Below are 21,150 nucleotides of genomic sequence, written 5' to 3' on the forward strand. Positions count from 1 at the left end.
TCCATCCTTGTTTGTGAATTACTTAAAATTTCATGGAAGCTTTTATACCCAATCATGGCACCCACCTGTTTCCAATTAGCCTGCACACCTGTGGGATGTTCCAAATAAGTGTTTGATGAGTATTTCTCAACTTTATCAGTATTTATTGCCACCTTTCCCAACTTCTTTGTAACGTGTTGCTGGCATCAAATTCTAAAGTTAATGATTATCTGCAAAAAAAAATAAAAAATGTTTATCAGTTTGAACATCAAATATGTTGTCTTTGTAGCATATTCAACTGAATATGGTTTTAAAATGATCTGCAAATTATTGTATTCCATTTATATTTACATCTAACACAATTTCCCAACTCATATGGAAACGGGTGTTACGAACTGGTGAGGTGGATCCCAAGGATGCAGAGACGTTTTAGTTTGTGGAGAAATGTTATTCCTTTTATTTTGGCGGGGGGTGGACGTAGCCAAAACAAAGACGATGGTGGAAGCACAAAAAACACACCATGAGGAAACTACAATGATTAATTACCAACACTAAACCAAAAGCGCTAGACAAGGCCAGGAATAACACAGTACAAAATGAAAACGCTAGACGAGGCTAGAAAAAAATATTTCATGAAAGAAGTCAAACAGAAAAACTAGATACAAAATAAAGGCGCTAGACAAGGCTAGATAATAGAGGCAAACCGGAGAAGATGCACGAGACGAACTAGAGAGTTCGCTGGTGAGACGAAATGACACATGCGTATGTAGTAAATGATAAATGGGTTGTACTTGTATAGCGCTTTTCTACCTTCAAGGTACTCAAAGCGCTTTGACACTACTTCCACATTTACCCATTCACACACACATTCACACACTGATGGAGGGAGCTGCCATGCACGGCACTAACCAGCCCCCATCAGGAGCAAAGGTGAAGTGTCTTGCTCAGGACACAACGGACGTGACGAGGTTGGTACTAGGTTGGGATTGAACCAGGGACCTCGGGTTGCACACGGCCACTCTTCCACTGCGCCACGCCAGTTGACAAAGTTCCAGCGCTCACAGGCAGTCAGCAGCCAGGTTAAATAGGCTAATCCTAATCAACCTCAGGTGTGTGCTGCTGGCCTGCGCCAGCTGCACTCCATACTGTGGCCTCAAGGTAGTTGGTGCCTGTCGGGGCAGTAATCCTACAACCCGTTGGTGGACACTAGCGGTGAGTGATGTCGTCAAGCTGAAGAAGGAGTCCTATCGGGTTCTTTTGGCTCATAGGACTCCGGAGGCAGTGGGCAGGTACCAACGCGCCAAGCGATGAGCAGCTTCAGCGGTGTTGGAGGAAAAACCTCGGACATGGGAGGAGTTCGGGGAAACCATGGAAAACGACTTACGGATGGCTTCGAAGCGATTCTGGACCACCATCCGCCGCCTCAGGAAGGGGAAGCGGTATACTGTCAACATCGTGTATGGTGCGGATGGTGTTCTGCTGACCTCAACTGCGGATGTTGTGGATAGGTGGAAGGAATACTTCGAAGACCTCCTCAATCCCACCAACACGTCTTCCTATGAGGAAGCAGTGCCTGGGGAATCTGTGGTGGGCTCTCCTATGTCTAGGGCTGAGGTTGCCAAAGTAGTTAAAACGCTCCTAGGTGGCAAGGCCCCAGGGGTGGATGAGATCCGCCCGGAGTTCCTTAAGGCTCTGGATGCTGTGGGGCTGTCTTGGTTGACAAGACTCTGCAGCATCGCGTGGACATCGGGGGCGGTGCCTCTGGATTGGCAGACCGGGGTGGTGGTCCCTCTCTTTAAGAAGGGGGACCGGAGGGTGTGTTCCAACTATCGTGGATCACACTCCTCAGCCTTCTCGGTGAGGTTTATTCAGGTGTACTGGAGAGGGGGCTACGCCAGTTAGTCGAACCTCGGATTCAGGAAGAACAGTGTGGTTTTCGTCCTGGTTGTGGAACTGTGGACCAGCTCTATTCTCTCGGCAGGGTTCTTGAGGGTGCATGGGAGTTTGCCCAACCAGTCTACATGTGCTTTTTGGACTTGGAGAAGGCATTCGACCGTGTCCCTCGGGAAGTCCTGTGGGGAGTGCTCAGAGAGTATGGGGTATCAGACTGTCTGATTGTGGCGGTCCGCTCCCTATATGATCAGTGTCAGAGCTTGGTCCGCATTGCTGGCAGTAAGTCGGACACATTTCCAGTGAAGGTTGGACTGCGCCAAGGCTGTCCTTTGTCACCGATTCTGTTCATAACTTCTATGGACAGAATTTCTAGGCGCAGTCAAGGCGTTGAGGGGTTCCGGTTTGGTGGCCGCGGGATTAGGTCCCTGCTTTTTTCAGATGATGTGGTCCTGATGGTTTCATCTGGCCGGGATCTTCAGCAATCACTAGATCGGTTCGCAGCCGAGTGTGAAGCGACCGGAATGAGAATCAGCACCTCCAAGTCCGAGTCCATGGTTCTCGTCCGGAAAAGAGAGGAGAGCCATCTCCGGGTTGGAGAGGAGACCCTGTCCCAAGTGGAGGAGTTCAAGTACCTAGGAGTCTTGTTCACGGGTGGGGGAAGAGTGGATCGTGAGATCGAAACGCGGGTCGGTGCGGCGTCTTCAGTAATGCGTTCGTTGTACCGATCCTTTGTGGTGAAGAAGGAGCTGAGCCGGAAGGCAAAGCTCTCAATTTACCTGTCAATCTATGTTCCCATCCTTACCTATGGTGATGAGCTTTGGGTCATGACCGGAAGGATATGATCACGGGTACAAGCTGCCTACATGAGTTTCCTCCGCCGTGTCGGACGGGCTATCCCTTAGAGATAGGGTGAGAAGCACTGCCATCCGGGAGGAACTCAAGCTGCTGCTCCTCCACATCGGGAGGAGCCAGATGAGGTGGTTCGGACATCTGGTCAGGATGCCGCCTGAACGCCTCCCTAGAGAGGTGTTTAGGGCACGTCCAACCGGTAGGAGGCCACGGGGAAGACCCAGGACACGTTGGGAAGACTATGTCTCCCGGCTGTCCTGGGAACGCCTCGGGATCCCCCGTGAAGAGCTAAATGAAGTGGCTGTGGAGAGGGAAGTCTGTGCTTCCCTGCTTAGGCTGCTGCCCCCGCGATCCGACCTCGGATGAGCGAAATAAGACGGATGGATTGATGGATGGATTTAGATTGTGTTTTTTAATCTGAAAACAAACTGACTTAACTGTTATGTTTATTTTCAGGACCTTTCCGAGATAAAATGGTTTGTTGGTTAAATAATTGTTCATTAACACCTCACACTTCTCTTCTCTGCAGGTACCAAACCGTACGACGCCTGCAATCATGTCCGTGCCTACCAGTACTACATGGAGAGTGTACTCAAATCCCAGGGTTTTGTTGGATTTCCTTGCTCTGACGCAGACACTTTTGCAGCTGTAAGTCTGACACATTTTTTCATTTTGTCAATCAAACCTATAGTAAAATTTGAAGTTCAAACACACCATGAGAATGAAATCAACAAAGATAGTAAACAATGGAAGTTATTTGACTTTGTTGTGTCGAAAAGTACCAGAGATGTGTGATGCTTACCACAGAACCAATGTTGCTATCACTGTGAGATTGTGTTTTAATCCATCCATCCATCCATTTTTTACCGCTTGTCACTTTTGTGGTCGCTGGAGCCTGTCGCAGATGCATTCGGGCGGTAGGCGGGGTACACCCTGGACAAGTCGCCACCTCATAACAAAAGTATTGTATGTTCACAAATTAGTGATTAGCGCTAATAACCATTAGTTTCTGAAACTCAGATTTAACGTTGCTAAGTTTGTACGGTCGACAGTTGTTTATTATTGCTAATCGGTTCCAGGCCTGACTACACTACAACATAACCTCTGTGTGGAATTATTTCCTGGGTAAGGTTGTCCGATTACCAATATTTTGGTACCGGTACCATTAGCAAAATGTATTTATATACTTTTTGATACTTTTCTCAATTAAGGGGGACCACAAAATATTGCATTATTGTCTTTATTTTAACCAAAAAACCTTAAGGATAGATTAAACATACGTTTCTTACTGCAATTGAAGAACAATTTTGGTCTTAAATAAAACAGTGAACATACAGGACAACATGTCTTTTTCGTAGTAAGTAAGCAAACAAAGGCTTCTAATTTGTCTGCTGACGTATGCAGTAACATATTATGTAATTTTCCATTCTATTATTGTGTCAAAATTTTGAAGGACAAGCGTCAGAAAAAAAATTATTATTCCACTTGTTCGTGTACTATTAATATCTGCTACTTTTCTGTTTCAACATGTTCTAGCTACACTTCTGTTAAAATGTAATTAACACTTATTCTTCTGTTTAGAGGCTTTACATACGCTTTGGATGATACCACAAATTTGGGTATTGATCCGATACCAAGTAATTACAGGATCATATACTGGTCATATATAAAGTTAATGTGTGTCTATTGTGTGTTTATAAACATACGATAATATGAACTTGAAAAAAAGGAAACATTTCCTGATTATAACAATTATCAATGTAATCATTGTAGAATCGACTAGATACGCTCATGTACTTGATATCATTACAGTGGGTGTCAGGCACACTACCTTGTTGTTAGCTGTGAGCTATTGTATATCCTTCTGCGGTTTGTAGTGAAGGATGTTTAGCTATTCCTCATCTTGCAGGGATGATACTTGTAAGCAACTTACTTTGTTGCCATGATTTAGAAGTAGCTAAACCACTGCAGACTGCGGATGGACGTTAGACACTAGCTAGCCATGTTTTAAAGCACCTTTTGAAGAGGGGCGTTTTAGTGTTAGAGCTTCACCTTTATCGTTTCTTTTTAAGCCAAAATGGGTCTGTTCTCCCTTTTTCTGTCTACACACTGTGTCTGCTTGTAAGTACTCCATTATGGTGTGCTGTTGAACATGCTTCTCTGCTCGTAAAACCATTAGTACCGCGGTACTTTACTACTACGGGTATACTGTACAACCATATTCCTGGGTAATTCTTCTAAATTACAACCGAGCTTCCATGTGCTGGTCTGCAGCTACGATCATTAGCCATGTTATTTGCATTCCATATTAGCATTGGGTGTCTGCATTGTCATTCCACATTTCTCACGTCAAAACTATGTCACTGACCTCAGTAGAAGCATTTAAGTCTCACCTTAAAACTCATTTGTATACTCTAGCCTTTAAATAGACTCCCTTTTTAGACCAGTTGATCTGCCGTTTCTTTTCTTTTTCTTCTATGTCCCACTCTCCCTTGTGGAGGGGGTCCGGTCCGATCCGGTGGCCATGTACTGCTTGCCTGTGTATCGGCTGGGGACATCTCTGCGCTGCTGATCCGCCTCCGCTTGGGATGGTTTCCTGCTGGCTCCGCTGTGAACGGGACTCTCGCTGCTGTGTTGGATCCGCTTTGGACTGGACTCTCGCGACTGTGTTGGATCCATTGTGGATTGAACTTTCACAGTATCATGTTAGACCCGCTCGACATCCATTGCTTTCCTCCTCTCCAAGGTTCTCATAGTCATTGTCACCGACGTCCCACTGGGTCATTATTGTCACCGATGTCCCACTGGGTGTGAGTTTTCCTTGCCCTTATGTGTGTGAAGACTCTTCTTCGGCATGGTAATGCCGGTGTAGTTTTCCCGTGGATGCGTCGAAGCAGAACACAGCAAAGGTAAGATATAAGGTATTTATTTAATAACAAAAGGCTATGAACAAAAACACTGGTGTAAAGAGAAAATGTAAACAAAAGACGCTAGCGTGAAAGCTAGGATAAAACACAAGGAAAACTAAAACTTGGTACGAGGACACAAAAGAGTAAACAAAAACATTCAGCATGAAAGCTGGAATATAAAGTGGCTTAGCGTGAGAGCTAGCGAGAAAATACATACGAAGGATGAGAGTCGTCACTGATGCGCGTGGGCAAATTAGGATCCGAGAATGAGTAAACAGAAAAGGTGAGCTTAAATAGGAGGGTGAAAATTAGTAGCAGGTGTGCGGGGCGAGACTAACAGGTGGACTGATGTGTAACCATAGTGATGGACAAAAACAGGAAATAAACGGGTCAGACTGAGAATGAAAAAACAAACACGTGAAGATCTGAGCAGCAGATCGCAACAGTATTCCCCCCAACAAAAGACAGATACCAGATGTCTCAAAAACAAAAATTGCAAAGAAGAACTAGAACCCCCTCCCCACAACAAGAAAAAAAAAAAAAAAAAGTCCACAGGCGAAGGGAGGGCGGAGGGAGGCCATGGTGGAGGGCCGCCTGGTCGCGTGTCCCCGAATCCGTCGAGTGTCCCCGAATCCACCGAGGACACATCCTGTGGCGGCGGCGGGTGGAACGCCGCTGCCGAAAAAGTTTTGGCGGCCGACCTCGAAAAGGCCACATAAGTGGCCACCTTGTAGAATGAGGTGCCTGGCGAGGCGGAGGACCCGGGCACGGCCACATCTGTGGCCGATGCTTCAGCACCGAAGTCCTAGCAGGCTTGGAAGCAGCAGACGAGGGTGCGGGGACTGCAGCCAAAGCAGACGGCGTCCTCGTCACCGTGGAAACATGTGCGGTTTCTGCAGCTGAAGGAGTCGTTGGTGGCTTTGAAACCGCAGTCGTCGTGGGCGGCGTGGAAACTGCAGTCGTCGTGGGCGGCGTGGAAACCGCAGTCGTCGTGGGCGGCGTGGAAACCGCAGTCGTCGTGGGCGGCGTGGAAACCGCAGTCGTCGTGGGCGGCGTGGAAACCGCAGTCGTCGTGAGCGGCGTGACTGGTGTGAGCTCCAGCCTCATCGTCGGCGCCGGTGTGGGCTCCAGCTTCTTCGTCGGCAGTGCATGGCGGCGTGGAGCTGGTACCGGTGCTTGGCGGCGTGGAGCTGGTACCGGCACTTGTCGAGGAGCTGGCACTGGAGTGGGCTCCAGCCCTGTCGACACAGGTGTAGGTTCCAGCCCCGTCGTCGACGTTGGTGTGGGCTCTAGCCCCATTGTCGACGTTGGTGCTGGAGTGGGCTCCAGCTCTGGAGTTGGAGTGGGCTCCAGCTCTGGAGCTGGTACTGGAGTGGGCTCCAGCTCTGGAGCTGGTACTGGAGTCGACTCCAGCTCTGGAGCTGGTACTGGAGTCGACTCCAGCTCTGGAGCTGGTACTGGAGTCGACTCCAGCTCTGGAGCTGGTACTGGAGTCGACTCCAGCTTTGGAGCTGGTACTGGAGTCGACTCCAGCTTTGGAGCTGTTGCTGGAGTGAGATCCAGGCTAAAGTCTGTAATTGGTATGAGAACCAGTTCTGGGTCGGAGGCTGGTGTGAGAACCAGGTGGGAGTCTAGTGCTGGCTTGAGAACCAGGCTAACATCAGTTTCTGGTGCGAGAACCAGACTAGAGTTCAAAACTGGTGTGAGAACCAGGCCCGAAAAGGCTGCTGGTGTGGGAACCAGGCGAGAGTCAAATTCTGGCGTGAAAACCAGGTTAGTGTCATGTGCTGGAGGTGATGACCTCGCGAGTCTGAACACCGGTGGAGGAGGTCTACTTGGCCCTTGAGACTTGGCCGGGGGAAACACAGGTGGAGGAGGTCTACAAGGCCGTTGAGACTTGGCCGGGGGAAAAACAGGTGGAGGAGGTCTACAAGGCCGTTGAGATTTGGCCGGGGGAAACACAGGTGGAGGAGGTCTACTAGGAGAAGCTAAGCGTTTAGCGGGCCGAAAAACAGGTAAAGGTGGCCTACATGGAGGTTTCTGTTTAGCAGTTTTAAGAACAGGTAGCGTCTGCCCTACCTCCGCAACACAGCTATAGGCCATAGCCCCCCCCCTCCAGACGGGAATCCCAGACCCGTTCCCTGTGGTCAGGGACTGACCATAAGGGAGGGTGGTGGGAGGTTTGGAGGCGGGCAGACCCCTCCCCTCTATATTGTCCAGAGTGTCCCTTTGAAAAGGGAGAAAAAACCTTGGACTTGGGCAGAGAATGAGGTTTAAACGGTGGGTTAGAAGAAAAACTAGGTGACTGAGGTTGACTAGAATAATAAGAAAAAATATCCTGATACTTTTGTATATTATTATTAATGTTATTGTCATTTGAAAATGGCTGAGAAAACGAATCTTCCCAAAAAAATTCCTAGTTGATGACGTCATCATCGGAGGACGGGTTTGCGTTACCGGGGGGCGTCGACGAAATGACGTCATCTGCGCGGGACACAAGTTGGGAATTTGCCCAGTCGGTAAAACTGTTAGCAAAGTGTGTTATTGGGTCCCCAAACAATGGTGTAGGGGTTTTGTGTGCTGACTGTAGGTTGCTGTGTTCATGAGGAGGGAGACATGGAGTGGGCAAGTCACTGTCGCCCGACGAAGCCATACTTCGCGGCTTCCGCCTACGCGGACGAGCGCGAGCGCTGCGGGAGGGAAACTCACCGCTCCCGGAAGCATCGATCGGAACCAGTTTTCCCTCCAGGTCCCACATCATGCTTTCGTCTGGATTGCATCGGAGAGTTTCAGCCTCCATCGCTCGGAATACCCTCCATGTGCCTTCGTCGAAGGTCTCCTCGTGGTTGCCAGACGCGGAAAAACTTTTTAATGCTCGGATCCTACTGTGAAGACTCTTCTTTGGCATGGTAATGCCGGTGTAGTTTTCCCGTGGATGCGTCGAAGCAGAACACAGCAAAGGTAAGATATAAGGTATTTATTTAATAACAAAAGGCTATGAACAAAAACACTGGTGTAAAGAGAAAATGTAAACAAAAGACGCTAGCGTGAAAGCTAGGATAAAACACAAGGAAAACTAAAACTTGGTACGAGGACACAAAAGAGTAAACAAAAACATTCAGCATGAAAGCTGGAATATAAAGTGGCTTAGCGTGAGAGCTAGCGAGAAAATACATACGAAGGATGAGAGTCGTCACTGATGCGCGTGGGCAAATTAGGATCCGAGAATGAGTAAACAGAAAAGGTGAGCTTAAATAGGAGGGTGAAAATTAGTAGCAGGTGTGCGGGGCGAGACTAACAGGTGGACTGATGTGTAACCATAGTGATGGACAAAAACAGGAAATAAACGGGTCAGACTGAGAATGAAAAAACAAACACGTGAAGATCTGAGCAGCAGATCGCAACAATGTGGGCCTACCGAGGATGTCGTGGTGGTTTGTGCAGCCCTTTGAGACACTAGTGATTTAGGGCTATATAAGTAAACATTGATTGATTGATTGATGTCAAAGATGAGGTAAATGAACACAGTTCATCCCCACTTAGCATTGCCCGGAAAGCTGTCTATGGCCAATAGCAATCTTGTTAGCATTAAGTGGCAGGCTATCACTGCTACGTTTCATGTCTCGTCATTTGATGTTGCTCACGTTAGAGGCTCACCAATATGGAGATGTGTTATTGACGAGGTAGGAGTTAAAAATGAAGTGCATCATAAAGTTAAACGTTAGAAAAGATGTTCTGTCAAGATTTGATTGTCGTTATGGAGATAGCTTCAAGGGATTGTTAGCATTGTTCGCCTTTAACCCAGAAAGGGAAGTCTCGCCTGGTGAATATCATTATTGATTACCACAACATAATATTATAAAATAAGAAAAATAGGCAGCACATTGGAAGAGGGGTTAGTGCAGCTGCCTGACAATACGAATATCTTGAGTAGTCCTGGGTTCAATCCCGGGCTCGGGTTCTTTCTGTGTGGAGTTTGCATGTTCTCCCCGTGACTGCGTTGGTTCCCTCTGGGTACTCCAGCTTCCTCCCACCTCCAAAAACATGCACCTGGGGATAGGTTGATTGGCAACACTAAATTGGCCCTAGAGTGTGAATGTGAGTGTGAGTGTTGTCTATCTGTGTTGGCCCTGCGATGAGGTGATGACTTGTCCAGGGTGTACCCCGCCTTCCGCCCGAATGCAGCTAGGATAGGCTCCAGCGACCCCCCCACCACCCCTTTAGGGACAAGTGGTAGAAATGGATGGATGGTTGGATGCACTGTAATTAATATAAGGTGTGGATAAAACTTAATTTGACACTTGATTTGAGCCAAAAACATGTAATGTGTGCTTTAAAACAAAAATGTAGTGAAACCACAATATTTGAAATGCAATGTAGAGAGGAATGACTGCATTTAAAAAAAAAAACATTACATTACTTTCACTTTTGTTATCTATGTATGAACTTAAGGCCCTATTACCGCACGTGTTTAAGCAAAGAAAAAAAGCATTCTGACTCTACTACGTTCTCCCCCTCAACCTAAGTCTGTCAATGTGCGGCTTTATCCAAGATGCGCACATTTGGTGTAGCAAGCTTTAAATGTGGGCGTCCCCCTTAAAATTTGTCCATCTAGGCATTTCACCATTGATTTAAATATGGATTGCACTTTTTTGGGGAGGTTTGCACATCATTCACAATCTTTTTTATGTGAAAAAAGTACACACATGGTTTTGTTTTTTTTATTCTTAAAATTGTATATAAACACCAGCAAAAATCAGCTAACAATGAAGCCAATGAGAGTCGCTCTATTCCTTCTCCAAAGTCCTTTAAAAACATCCCAAAGTCTCCATCGTTTTAATAACAGTTATACTGCGCTTTTAGCTTTACCGTTAAATCAATGTTTTTTCGAGGCAGAGTTGATCCCTTTTTTGTAATGGATGTACAATTCATTTCAGTACATTCCATATGAGCATAAATGAGATACTAATTAATTTGACCAAACAGTTACACATATAAACACTTAAAAAGTACATAATGTTCTTTAATTGGCTTTGTCAAAAAGTACATTATAGGATTTTATGGTGAAATCTGACCTGTTATAAACTCATGTCCCGGTACAACTTTTTCCGATACGATACTAATATTGAAGCCTTTAGTATTGGCTGATACCGATATTGAACTAATAGGATATCAGCAGGAATCATACAAACTTGTATTATTTTGTAAAATGGATAGTTAGAAAAGGTTTAATCAAGTGAAATTAGTCAAGCAGAGAACAATGGTAGCTATGAAAAACACAAACATATTTATGATTTAACGTCTGGAATGGACTTATGCTGTATTTAGGTTGAAGTGGAGTGGTAATTGTTATCTTGCCAACACCTGCTGTTCAGAATAATTCATGAACTTAAGTTTGTCACTAGATTTTTAATACTTTCTGCCTAGGAGACTTTGTATGTGTAAATAATGTGCAACTATAATTATTTGATACTTCTTTGAATTGACAAATGTGCTGTTTTATATTGCAATATTATTCACTTTTTATGTATGTCTAGTTTGTGTGCTATTATGTGCTCGCTCTCAGAGCCTATATCCTAGCATGTTTACCGTTTACCTTTTGTAAATGACGACATAAAATACAAGACCAACCTTCTATGCCTTTTGGGGGGCCTTTTAATGTTAACTGTCTGGTTATATCACACATTTTACATACTTTTTTTGGGCTGACATTGAACCTATGTCCGTTAACAATATCTGACGAGGACACCCTTAATAGTTTTAGCACGTGAAGTTTGATTTAAAAGTCTTTGACTTCCGTACCCACTAAAATTCTTCTAGTGTTATTTAAACATCACCTGCACAAGTAATAACAGTGTTATGACGGCCACATGAGTGAATTTCTTTGACATTAATTCCTATGGGTAGAAAAACTGGTTTTAAGTTGAAAGGTAGAACAAAAACGTTGTCCAAGTTGAGAACAGAGAGAGTACCTCGACCATTGTCAACACGTTTATGGCGACACCACCTGTTGCAGCAACAATTGATTTGCTTGATTGGATTTCCGTGGCATCAAATGAAAGATATAAAAAGGGATCTGTCATGTCTTCCATCGGGACAACTTGTATTTGCAGCTGTTGGAGTCTTTATCCTCGCTTTGGACACGTCTTGATCAAAGGCACCACGGGATGTGGTTTGTGTTATTAGATATGACATGAATCCCATCTGCTATCATTTCATTTATTTTGTCTCATCTGCCAGTGTTAGAACTGGACACTTCTTTGGGTTCATTTTGGGTACAGACAGAAAACCAAATCATATTCAGGATTACTGGGTACCAATTGATGTAAAGTCATTTGGTAACAAATTTCAAAATACTTTTGACAAGTTGCAGACATGACACCTTTTCAAAAGCTTAGTGGACTAAGGTGCATAATCGGAGCAGACTGCCTCTAAGTAATGTTGTCATTTTCCATGCCAACAAAGCAAGCATGTCTGATAGAAAGCACTCAAAAGTAAGACTCCACATTTCAAAATGTGCTAGCCTGATTGCTAGGCGACAATTCACAAAAAAGGCAAATATAGTTGCCGAGAGGCTGAATGGGGGGAAAAACTTGTACCTGCCTGACGCGCTGGCTTGTCCAAAAATTATTGCTTCAAAGTTTTGCATTTCAAATATTTATATGTGGTAGAAAACAATAAATGAATAACTTCTCAAACTAAATATGGTCTATCAATACATTCTATCAAAGTAAATGTGTACTTTCAATGCGATCAGCAATGTAAGATGTCCCCTGTGATCCTCTTACTTCCCTACTGAGAATGCCAGGGAAACAGCTGATATCACTTGTGCTGACGCACAACACCCCACGTGACTCACACCCCCGTCAATCACCAATGACAAATTAATCATGCAAAGAAAATACACCATAAATGAACAAATAACCTGGCATGTACACTGATGCTAATCTACATTGGATATGCCATATACTGTACAGTAAATGCTTCTGTTTAGCATTAGCGATGATTTCAACGCCTCCAAATTTGGTAATGAAAACTACAACTAAGATGCAGGTTACAGACAAACAGCTGCTGTGTAATAAGTACCGTACAATACAGAGGGCCTGATCTACTAAAGGTTTGCGTGTAATAAAACATGTGCAAACTTGATGGCACACACAAAGCTGATCAACCAAACTTGTGCGCAGAGGATTGCAATTCTGAGTTAAGCAGAACAAAGAGCACAATCCATTTAGCGTGCATATGCAGGATATTTGCTGATCATCAGAACGCCCACAATACTGGGAGGAGAGGATGCAAGTACAGTTATTTAGGACACACATTGTGTTTTATCAAGACTGTTCTGCCGGCGTTATTGTTATATAGCGCCGATATGAAAAAAAACGTAAACTTTTTTTTTCCGCGTTTGGATCATTCCAGATGGATGAATGCACTTCTTGCAGTGTTGTAATGGTCCACCGCCTCCCTGCAGTGCATCAGTTTCTGTTGTCTATAGATTGCTATTCTATATTGCAAAAAAGGTGTTACATGATGCACAGTAGATATGTGCTGATAGTTCAACTACGTTGCACATGATAACACGAATGTGAAGGCCACATAATGTAGTATATACCATTTAAATAAGGTGTTTTGTACCACTTATCAGTACATGCAGTCGTAGTCAATCTCATGCAACATGCACATGTTTCTAGTTTGCACATGCTGTTTAGCGTGTGGTATTTGGATCTTAGTAAATCAGGCCCTAAATGTGTTGTTACAAGCCAAGAAAGCATGAAAACAGTGCATAGAAAACATAACAGCCCCAACCTCATCAAAACCTTAAAAGTGACATGTTCTTGTCCAACAAGAACATGTTTGGGTGTTTTTCACTTATTATATCTTTGTCTTTGCAGGGAAAATGTTTTCCATGCGCTCAGGACAAATGTCCTCTGATGGGTCGCTACGCTGACAGGATTACTCTGACCAACATCACAAATACCAAATACTTCCTCACCACCGGAAGCTCGGCACCCTTTGGACGTGAGTTCCTTCTTGAAATCTGACGTTCACATTGTAATAACTGTACCAGGAGCACTTTACACTTCCTGTCTGACAAAATAGTTTACCCTGTGCTCTACGTGTCCACTTCACTTTCTGTGGAGTTGTTGATGTTATTTATTCATTTATGCCTTCTTGCACTCCAATGGAAGTAACATCAAACTTTTAGTCCTGAAGATAGAATAAAAATAACTGAAAAAAATCCAACGACGAGACAAAATATCCGTATTTTTGCGCTTATGAAAAGACTCAGAAATTTCACAGTTATGGCTCCCTTCAGAGGATCGCTTGTAACAGTAAATATGAGAATATAAAAGTATAGAGCCTTCTGACATTATTACACAGTTGCCTATGCATTAGAATTTTTATTTTTTTACGTCCAAATTGATGAATAACTTGTTTTGAAATCATAAGTTAAGATGACAAGCAGATATTTAAGCAATACAGTAAGTAAGACTATAATATATGTAGCGTGATCAGAAAATATTCAAATTGAAAAAATATGTAATTTAATGCGTAGATATATTTTCTTCTGTCAAAATGGGAAAAAAACTAATACATTTATTAAGAAAGATTAAGAACTTTGTTGATGCATATTATATTCAGAATTTGACAGCAAACATCAATTGTTGTTATTAAGTTCTTAAACCGATTTGTACAAGAAACACGATTTTTTTCATAAGAAATCATGTAAATCCATATTTTGGAGAGAATAATGGTAGTTTTACATACAAAAAAACAATGTGAAATAAAAGTAAATTATTAATGAAATGAGTAAGTGAATATCTAACATCACTTTTAAACTGTATTCACCACTTTTGTTGACAAAGATGGCAATGAGTGGTAAAGAAGAAATGGAAGGAAGAGTCCTCTCAGTACTCAACAGTACTTATTTCTTGAATTTAATCATGTTTTTCACATTTTTTGAATCAAAACGCTGTTACTCGCAACTTTCTTAGGCCCCATGGTGGAATATTTTTCGGTAATGCCCATTAAAAAAAGTTTTGACACTCATTCTGTGGAATGATAGAAAAGAAAAAGGACTTTCACTCAATAAATGGTAAATGGGCTGTACTTGTATAGCTCTTTTCTACCTTCAAGATACTCAAAGCGCTTTGACACTACTTCCACATTTACCCATTCACACACACATTCACACACTGATGGAGGGAGCTGCCATGCAAGGCGCCAACCAGCACCCATCAGGAGCAAGGTGAAGTGTCTTGCTCAGGACACAACGGACATGACGAGGTTGGTACTAGGTGGGATTTGAACCAGTGACCCTCGGGTTGCGCACGGCCACTCTCCCACTGCGCCACGCCGTCTCAATGTTTGTTAAAATTGAGATGGTATACGAAAACTTTTGTGAACCATTGAAAACCGAATAATACAAAAAGCGAGGATTACTTTTGACCTCTTTCACAATGTAAATCCATAGATATTATTGAAATCGTCATAAAGGGCAGATACTCACAATAAATTATTTTACACTTGATTGAATTTGAACATAAAACGAGAAGAAAAGTAAAAACGAAGATCAAGAGAAATATCAAAGTCAAGCATATTCCATGTAGTTATCGGGCACAAATAGCAGAATTATGAAACAAAACTTCCTTCTTGTAGAGAAAAAAAAGACTTATTTATTTGAGTTTATTAATAATATCATTACTATTTTCAGCAGTTATTGCAGTTTTGGCTTTAACTATGTGTTGGTTGGAGGAGTTTAAGTCATACTTGCCAACCCTCCCAGAATTTCCGGGAGACTCACGAAATTCAGCGCCTCTCCCGAAAACCTCCTGTAAGAAATTTTCTCCCGGAAATGTCCCGAAATTCACGCCCCCTCCAGCTCCATGCGGACATGAGTGGGGACAGCCTGTTTTCATGTCCGCTTTCTTGCTATATAAACAGCTCCCCTGCCCAATCACGTCACAACATCTACGGATTTTTAATAAAAAACTGCACACACAAGGAAATGAAGCAGAAGAACAAGGAAGTTACAGCCATGGCAACGCCGTCTGTAATAGAGTGATTCTATGTTGTCTGTCGCCATCTCCTGGTGAATGTTGGCTATAGCGTTATGGGGTTGCTTTTTGATTGGCCAACGATTTACGTGGTGTTGTGCACCTGACGGCAAGTGACTCTCGCCAGTACGGCACGCAAATGGCAGAACAAATAGTGAAAGGTAAGTGTTGTTGTTTGTTTTTAAATAACCAGCAAGCACAGTACAGTTAGTAGAACAACTGTGTTTTTATTACTGTTTATTTGATAGGTGCCGTCTGAAATTCAACTATTTATTTTATTTATATATATAATAAAATAAATATATAGCTAGAATTCATTGAAAGTCAAGTATTTCAAACATATATATATATATATATATATATATATATATTTATATATATATATATATATATATATATATATATATATATATATATATATATATATATATTTATATATATGTATGTGTGGGAAAAATCACAAGACTAATTCATCTCTACAGAACTGTTTCATTAGGGGTTCCCTCAATCGTCAGGAGATTTTAATGGAAGCATTCACATACAATGGTTTATATAGGGCACAGAGTGGGTAGGTACAGGCAGGCATAGGGGCGTGGTGAGTGGCTCATGTGTTACTTAGGAGGTGTGTCCGTCTGTGACGGCATGCTGATATGATTTCACTGCGCTTGTTGAGGGATGACAGGTCTGAGTGATATATAATAAACAGTTTCTCTTTTAAGCATAGGTTGCATCTTTTATTACCACTGTTGTAAGGTGTGCTGGATGCAAGAATTTGTCTTTTTATTGAATATTCAACATTATTGTCTTTGAGGTTCCAAATGTGCTTGCTGAGTTCTGTAAAATTCCGCAAGGTCTGGTTTCTAAAGAAGGCCTTATGATTATTCCAACTGGCTTTAAACTCTCCTTCGGTTAATCCTACGTACGTGTCGGATGTGTTAATGTCCTTGCGTGCTACCTTTGCTTGGTAAACGACTGATGTTTATAAGCACGCCCCGTTGAGAGGACAATCAGGTTTCCTGCAGCAGTTACATTCCTTATTGGTTTCAGAGTCGTTCAGTCTGGGGGCAGGCAGGCCTTTTGCAATTGCTTTGTTGTGACTTGAAATTAATTGTTGTCTGTTATTCACACAGCTGTAGCTCAATTTAATGTTGTTCTTGTCGAATACTTTTCTTAGGGTGTTGCCTTTGGGGAAGTTTTTGTCGATCAGAGTGAGGACCTTGTGGCCGATATTAGTTGAGACGTTTTTGCTGAATGGGGGGTGGTACCAGATGATGTTGTTTCGTTTTCTGCTCTTTTTTGGTTGGTTTCCTGGCGTGGGTTCATAGGTGAGGGTGAGGTTGTATCCGCTTTCATCAAGTGCTTCCTGGTACGGGGAGGTCTAGATGACAGCATTGATAGCCTTTTATTAATCCCGGTAGGTATTGTTTTTGTGGTGGTGGGTGGGTGGTTGCTGTCATGGTGCACGTATTGGAGTGTTGTGTTGGGTTTTGTGAATGGTTGGTAGCTGTTATTTCTCAGGTTGAAAGGGACGTCGAGGAAGTTGACGGTTTGCTTTTTGACTTCAATCGTGATCCGTGGGCCGTTCTCTTTGAAGATTTGGCATAAGCGCTTCTTGGTATTCTTGCTGCTCCTTGGCTAGGCGCGGCACACTGCCAGTCCGTCATCACGGTAAATACCAAGGTTCTGGTTGAGGCTAGCGAGCTGGGAGAGGAGGAAACTCCCAACTCACACGATTCTGCTCTGTCAAAACTCCTGATAGTAACGTAAAATGTTGAATTGTTCTTTTTTTTGCCATGTGTACTGTTGCGGAGGAGTATGGAGTTCTTTGCGTGGATGATAATGTTTCTTTCGTTGCCTGTGATTGAGTCGTAGTCCGAGGCGAAGTCTAGAGCTTGGGTCAGTAGGTCATATATATATGACCATGCCCCCCCTCTCCCCACCTCCCGAAATCGGAGGTCTTAAGGTTGGCAAGTATGGTTTTATGTACCTCGGAGTCTTGTTCACGAGTGAGGAAAGAGTGGATCGTGAGATTGACAGGCGGATCGGTGCGGCGTCTTCAGTAATGCGGATGCTGTATCGATCCGTTGTGGTGAAGAATGAGCTGAGCCGGAAGGCAAAGCTCTCAATTTTCTGGTCGATCTACGTTCCCATCCTCACCTATGGTCATGAGCTTTGGGTTATAACCGAAAGGACAAGATCACATGTACAAGCGGCCAAACTGAGTTTCCTCCATCGGGTGGCGGGGCTCTCCCTTAGAGATAGGGTGAGAAGCTCTGCCATCCGGGAGGAGCTCAAAGTACAGCCGCTGCTCCTCTACATCGAGAGGAGCCAAATGAGGTGGTTTGGGCATCTGGTCAGGATGCCAACCGAAGGCCTCCCTCGGTAGGTGTTTAGGGCACGTCCGACCGGTAGGAGGCCTCGGGAAAGACCCAGGACGCGTTGGGAAGACTATGTCTCCCGGCTGGCTTTGGAACACCTCGAGATCCCTCGGGAAGAGCTGGATGACGTGGCTGGGGAGAGGGAAGTCTGGACTTCCTTGCTTAGGCTGCTGCCCCCACGACCCGACCTCGGATAAGCGGAAGAAGATGGATAGAAGGATGGATGGGTGGTTGGAAGACAGAGATGACTTGTTACTAAAATTGTTCTTGGGATGTGCTAATATGAAGAGACAACAGCATATGAAAATAATATGACATTAAGAGGATATGATATTAAAATGGTATGATATGAAAATGAAATAATATTTGTTGTTTCCCCAGGATACAGTTACAGTGTTAAAGTCACTTTGGATGGTCCCAGCTGGTCCAATCCAGGATTTATGTACGTGTCTTTAGTAGGAGACGAAGATAGTACTAAAGATTTCCAGCTGCACATGTAAGACCCTTCTCTGTACTTCATGGATTTTATGATTGTTGTACTTCATTACTGTACTTCATTACCATACTTTGACTGTACTTAATTTCTGTACGTTATTACTGTACTTCAGCTGCCATACATGGACAACAAACATGCAGCGATGTCCAAACTAAAATGATCCATAACCTAAACCATCATAAAATCTTGACAGGAGTAAAAAAAAAACCAAAACACTACAGGATGAAAAACAAAAGTTTCAAAAAACATCCAGCAGTAAAACGACGGCATGAGAGGAATACTGCCAGGGATCAGGAAGTTAGCCTGCTTAACATCTTTTCTTTATGTAACATTACAGCATTTCTCTCATGTTTTTGGACTTTGTCTGCACATGATTTTTATCTTTCAGTATTAATGGGACGGCAGTGTTTAAATATACAATATTTTCTCACCTTTGGTGTTTTATGGAGCTTGTTGTTGCGAATCATTTCTGTTTGAAGCTTTTCATTGTGCTTTCTTCCATGACGTCGTTTTGACTGTCATATAGTTTTAAAAACAACACTCCATCTCTTTGCATGGAAGCACAACAAAAATTTGACTAATATGTTTACTATCATATTTGATTGTTTATTTATGTCATTGTTTTCATCATTAAAAGCACCTAGCTATTGCATTGGAGACATTTCATAAGTTCATTCTGCTTCTCTTCAGGGGCACAATGAAGCCAGGTAAGACATATGAAGTTCTGGTTCACGCTGAGGTTGACGTGGGCGATGTGAGCGAGGTCAGATTTTACTGGAACAACCACATCTTCAACCCTTTGAACCCCAAGTATGGTGCTTCCAAGGTGGAGCTACTGAGGGGCAAAGACAAGAAGATGTAAGTTGTCTGAGTCACATTGTTTGTACTTTGGAGGAGTTTCATTTTCACAGGAACACTCAATTTTAGATTTTCCCTGTTTTTGTTACAACTTTGACATGATAATAGCCCGTAAGTCATTTACAAAAGATAAACATGGTTGGTTATAGGCCACCAGTAGCTGGCAGCTACACAGCAACTAAGCACACAGTAGCACACAAGCTAGAAATATGTAATAAGTGTGCTTGATATGAAATATTGCTAAAAATCTAAAACATCACATGTATCAACATACAGTAAACTTGTATCAAATAATTATAGTTGCATATTACTAAGTCTCCAAAGCACACGTGTATGAGAAAGTATCCAGTAACAAACATGTCTGCATCATTCATGAAATAAATTCATCATGTCTTTATTCAATTCCAAAAGTGAATCTGTTATATTCTTTAGAGTCCCTACATGGAGTAAAATATTTAATCAATGTATTTTCAAATTTCTTTTTGACCTTGATGATTATTTATAAAATGCAAATTCACCATCTAAAATTTGAAAAATATAATTAACAAATGAACTGCAGTAACTTCATGGACCTTTAAATGGTCTAAACTCTAACTCTTAAAATGAAATAACTTTTAACTGAATCCTGATTTATTGACGTAAACCTTGTGTATAAGCTAAATACTTTACTGTATGTAATTTTTATTGTCTAAACATGATCTTTGTGTCTGCATTGACATTTCTCTCTCTCTTTGTACTCAACATCCAAAGTCTGGACCTGTAATACACGTACACTATGCACAAAATGTTTATTATAACTAATTACCGAATGAGAATATATATATACTTTTTTATTAAAACAAATGGATTTTAGCAATAGAACACAGATGCATGCAGTAAAATCAAATGTTCACAATGTTCTGCATTTGAAAAAAAAACACTTATTCAGTCCACTAGAGGACAGCAATGTCTAACGTTCAAGAGTGAAAAAGAAAATATATTCTACTGAAGCAAACTGACAAACCAAACTTACTTGTGTGTGTGTGTGTGTGTGTGTGTGTGTGTGTGTGTGTGTGTGTGTGTGTGTGTGTGTGTGTGTGTGCGTGCGTGTGTGTGTGTGTGTGTGTGTGTGTATATACAGTATATATACAAATATATATATAATGTGTGTATATATATATATATATATATATATATATATATATATATATATATATATATATATATATATAAATTTAAAAATACTAATATAAAATGACATTTCACTAAATCACTTTGTTTGTTCTTTCTGTGACAGAATACACTTCTGTGGGAAGGAAAACGTGGCAGAGAAAGTGATCCAAACTATTCTTCCATGCCAACCTGAACAAGCACAGTGATGCAAGTCCATTAACAAAGATTGAAATACATCTTTAATAAACGTGTCTTCAGTACTTTACCATTATTGATTAAATTCATGTAATAAATACATAAATACACAATTATGTTTATTTTTTAACCCCATCTAGTGCAGCTAATTGTTTTTTTCCATCCCATCACCCTCTCTACTTCTTGAATTAAAAGGATACTGTGTAGTTTAAATATAAAACATATTAAGTCAGCAAAAAATATTTACAATTGTGTCAGAAATCTCAATTATTATTAGGCAACATCAGATTGTAGTTTTTGTGTACAACAACAAAACCATGGTGCAAAAATGTATGACAAATAACCAAAAATAGATTTTCAAAAAAAAATGTTCAAAGTAAATT

The 21,150-nt window shown here is 42.3% G+C and overlaps 1 protein-coding gene across 1 annotated transcript in view; it reads left to right on the forward strand.

Moving 5' to 3' along the window:
* LOC133559344 (inactive pancreatic lipase-related protein 1-like) overlaps window positions 1-20,880 on the forward strand; it is a 38,592-nt gene extending 17,712 nt beyond the window's left edge. Inside the window, exons 9-13 of the mRNA XM_061911031.1 lie at window positions 3,251-3,369; window positions 13,523-13,649; window positions 18,448-18,562; window positions 19,253-19,420; window positions 20,697-20,880. Coding sequence (XP_061767015.1) covers window positions 3,251-3,369; window positions 13,523-13,649; window positions 18,448-18,562; window positions 19,253-19,420; window positions 20,697-20,778 — 611 coding nt within the window. The 3' untranslated portion in view covers window positions 20,779-20,880. The remainder of the gene's footprint in view (window positions 1-3,250; window positions 3,370-13,522; window positions 13,650-18,447; window positions 18,563-19,252; window positions 19,421-20,696) is intronic.
* The last annotated feature ends 270 nt before the right edge of the window (window positions 20,881-21,150 follow it).

Source organism: Nerophis ophidion, linkage group LG09, assembly GCF_033978795.1.
Source record: "Nerophis ophidion isolate RoL-2023_Sa linkage group LG09, RoL_Noph_v1.0, whole genome shotgun sequence".
NCBI lineage: Eukaryota > Metazoa > Chordata > Actinopteri > Syngnathiformes > Syngnathidae > Nerophis > Nerophis ophidion.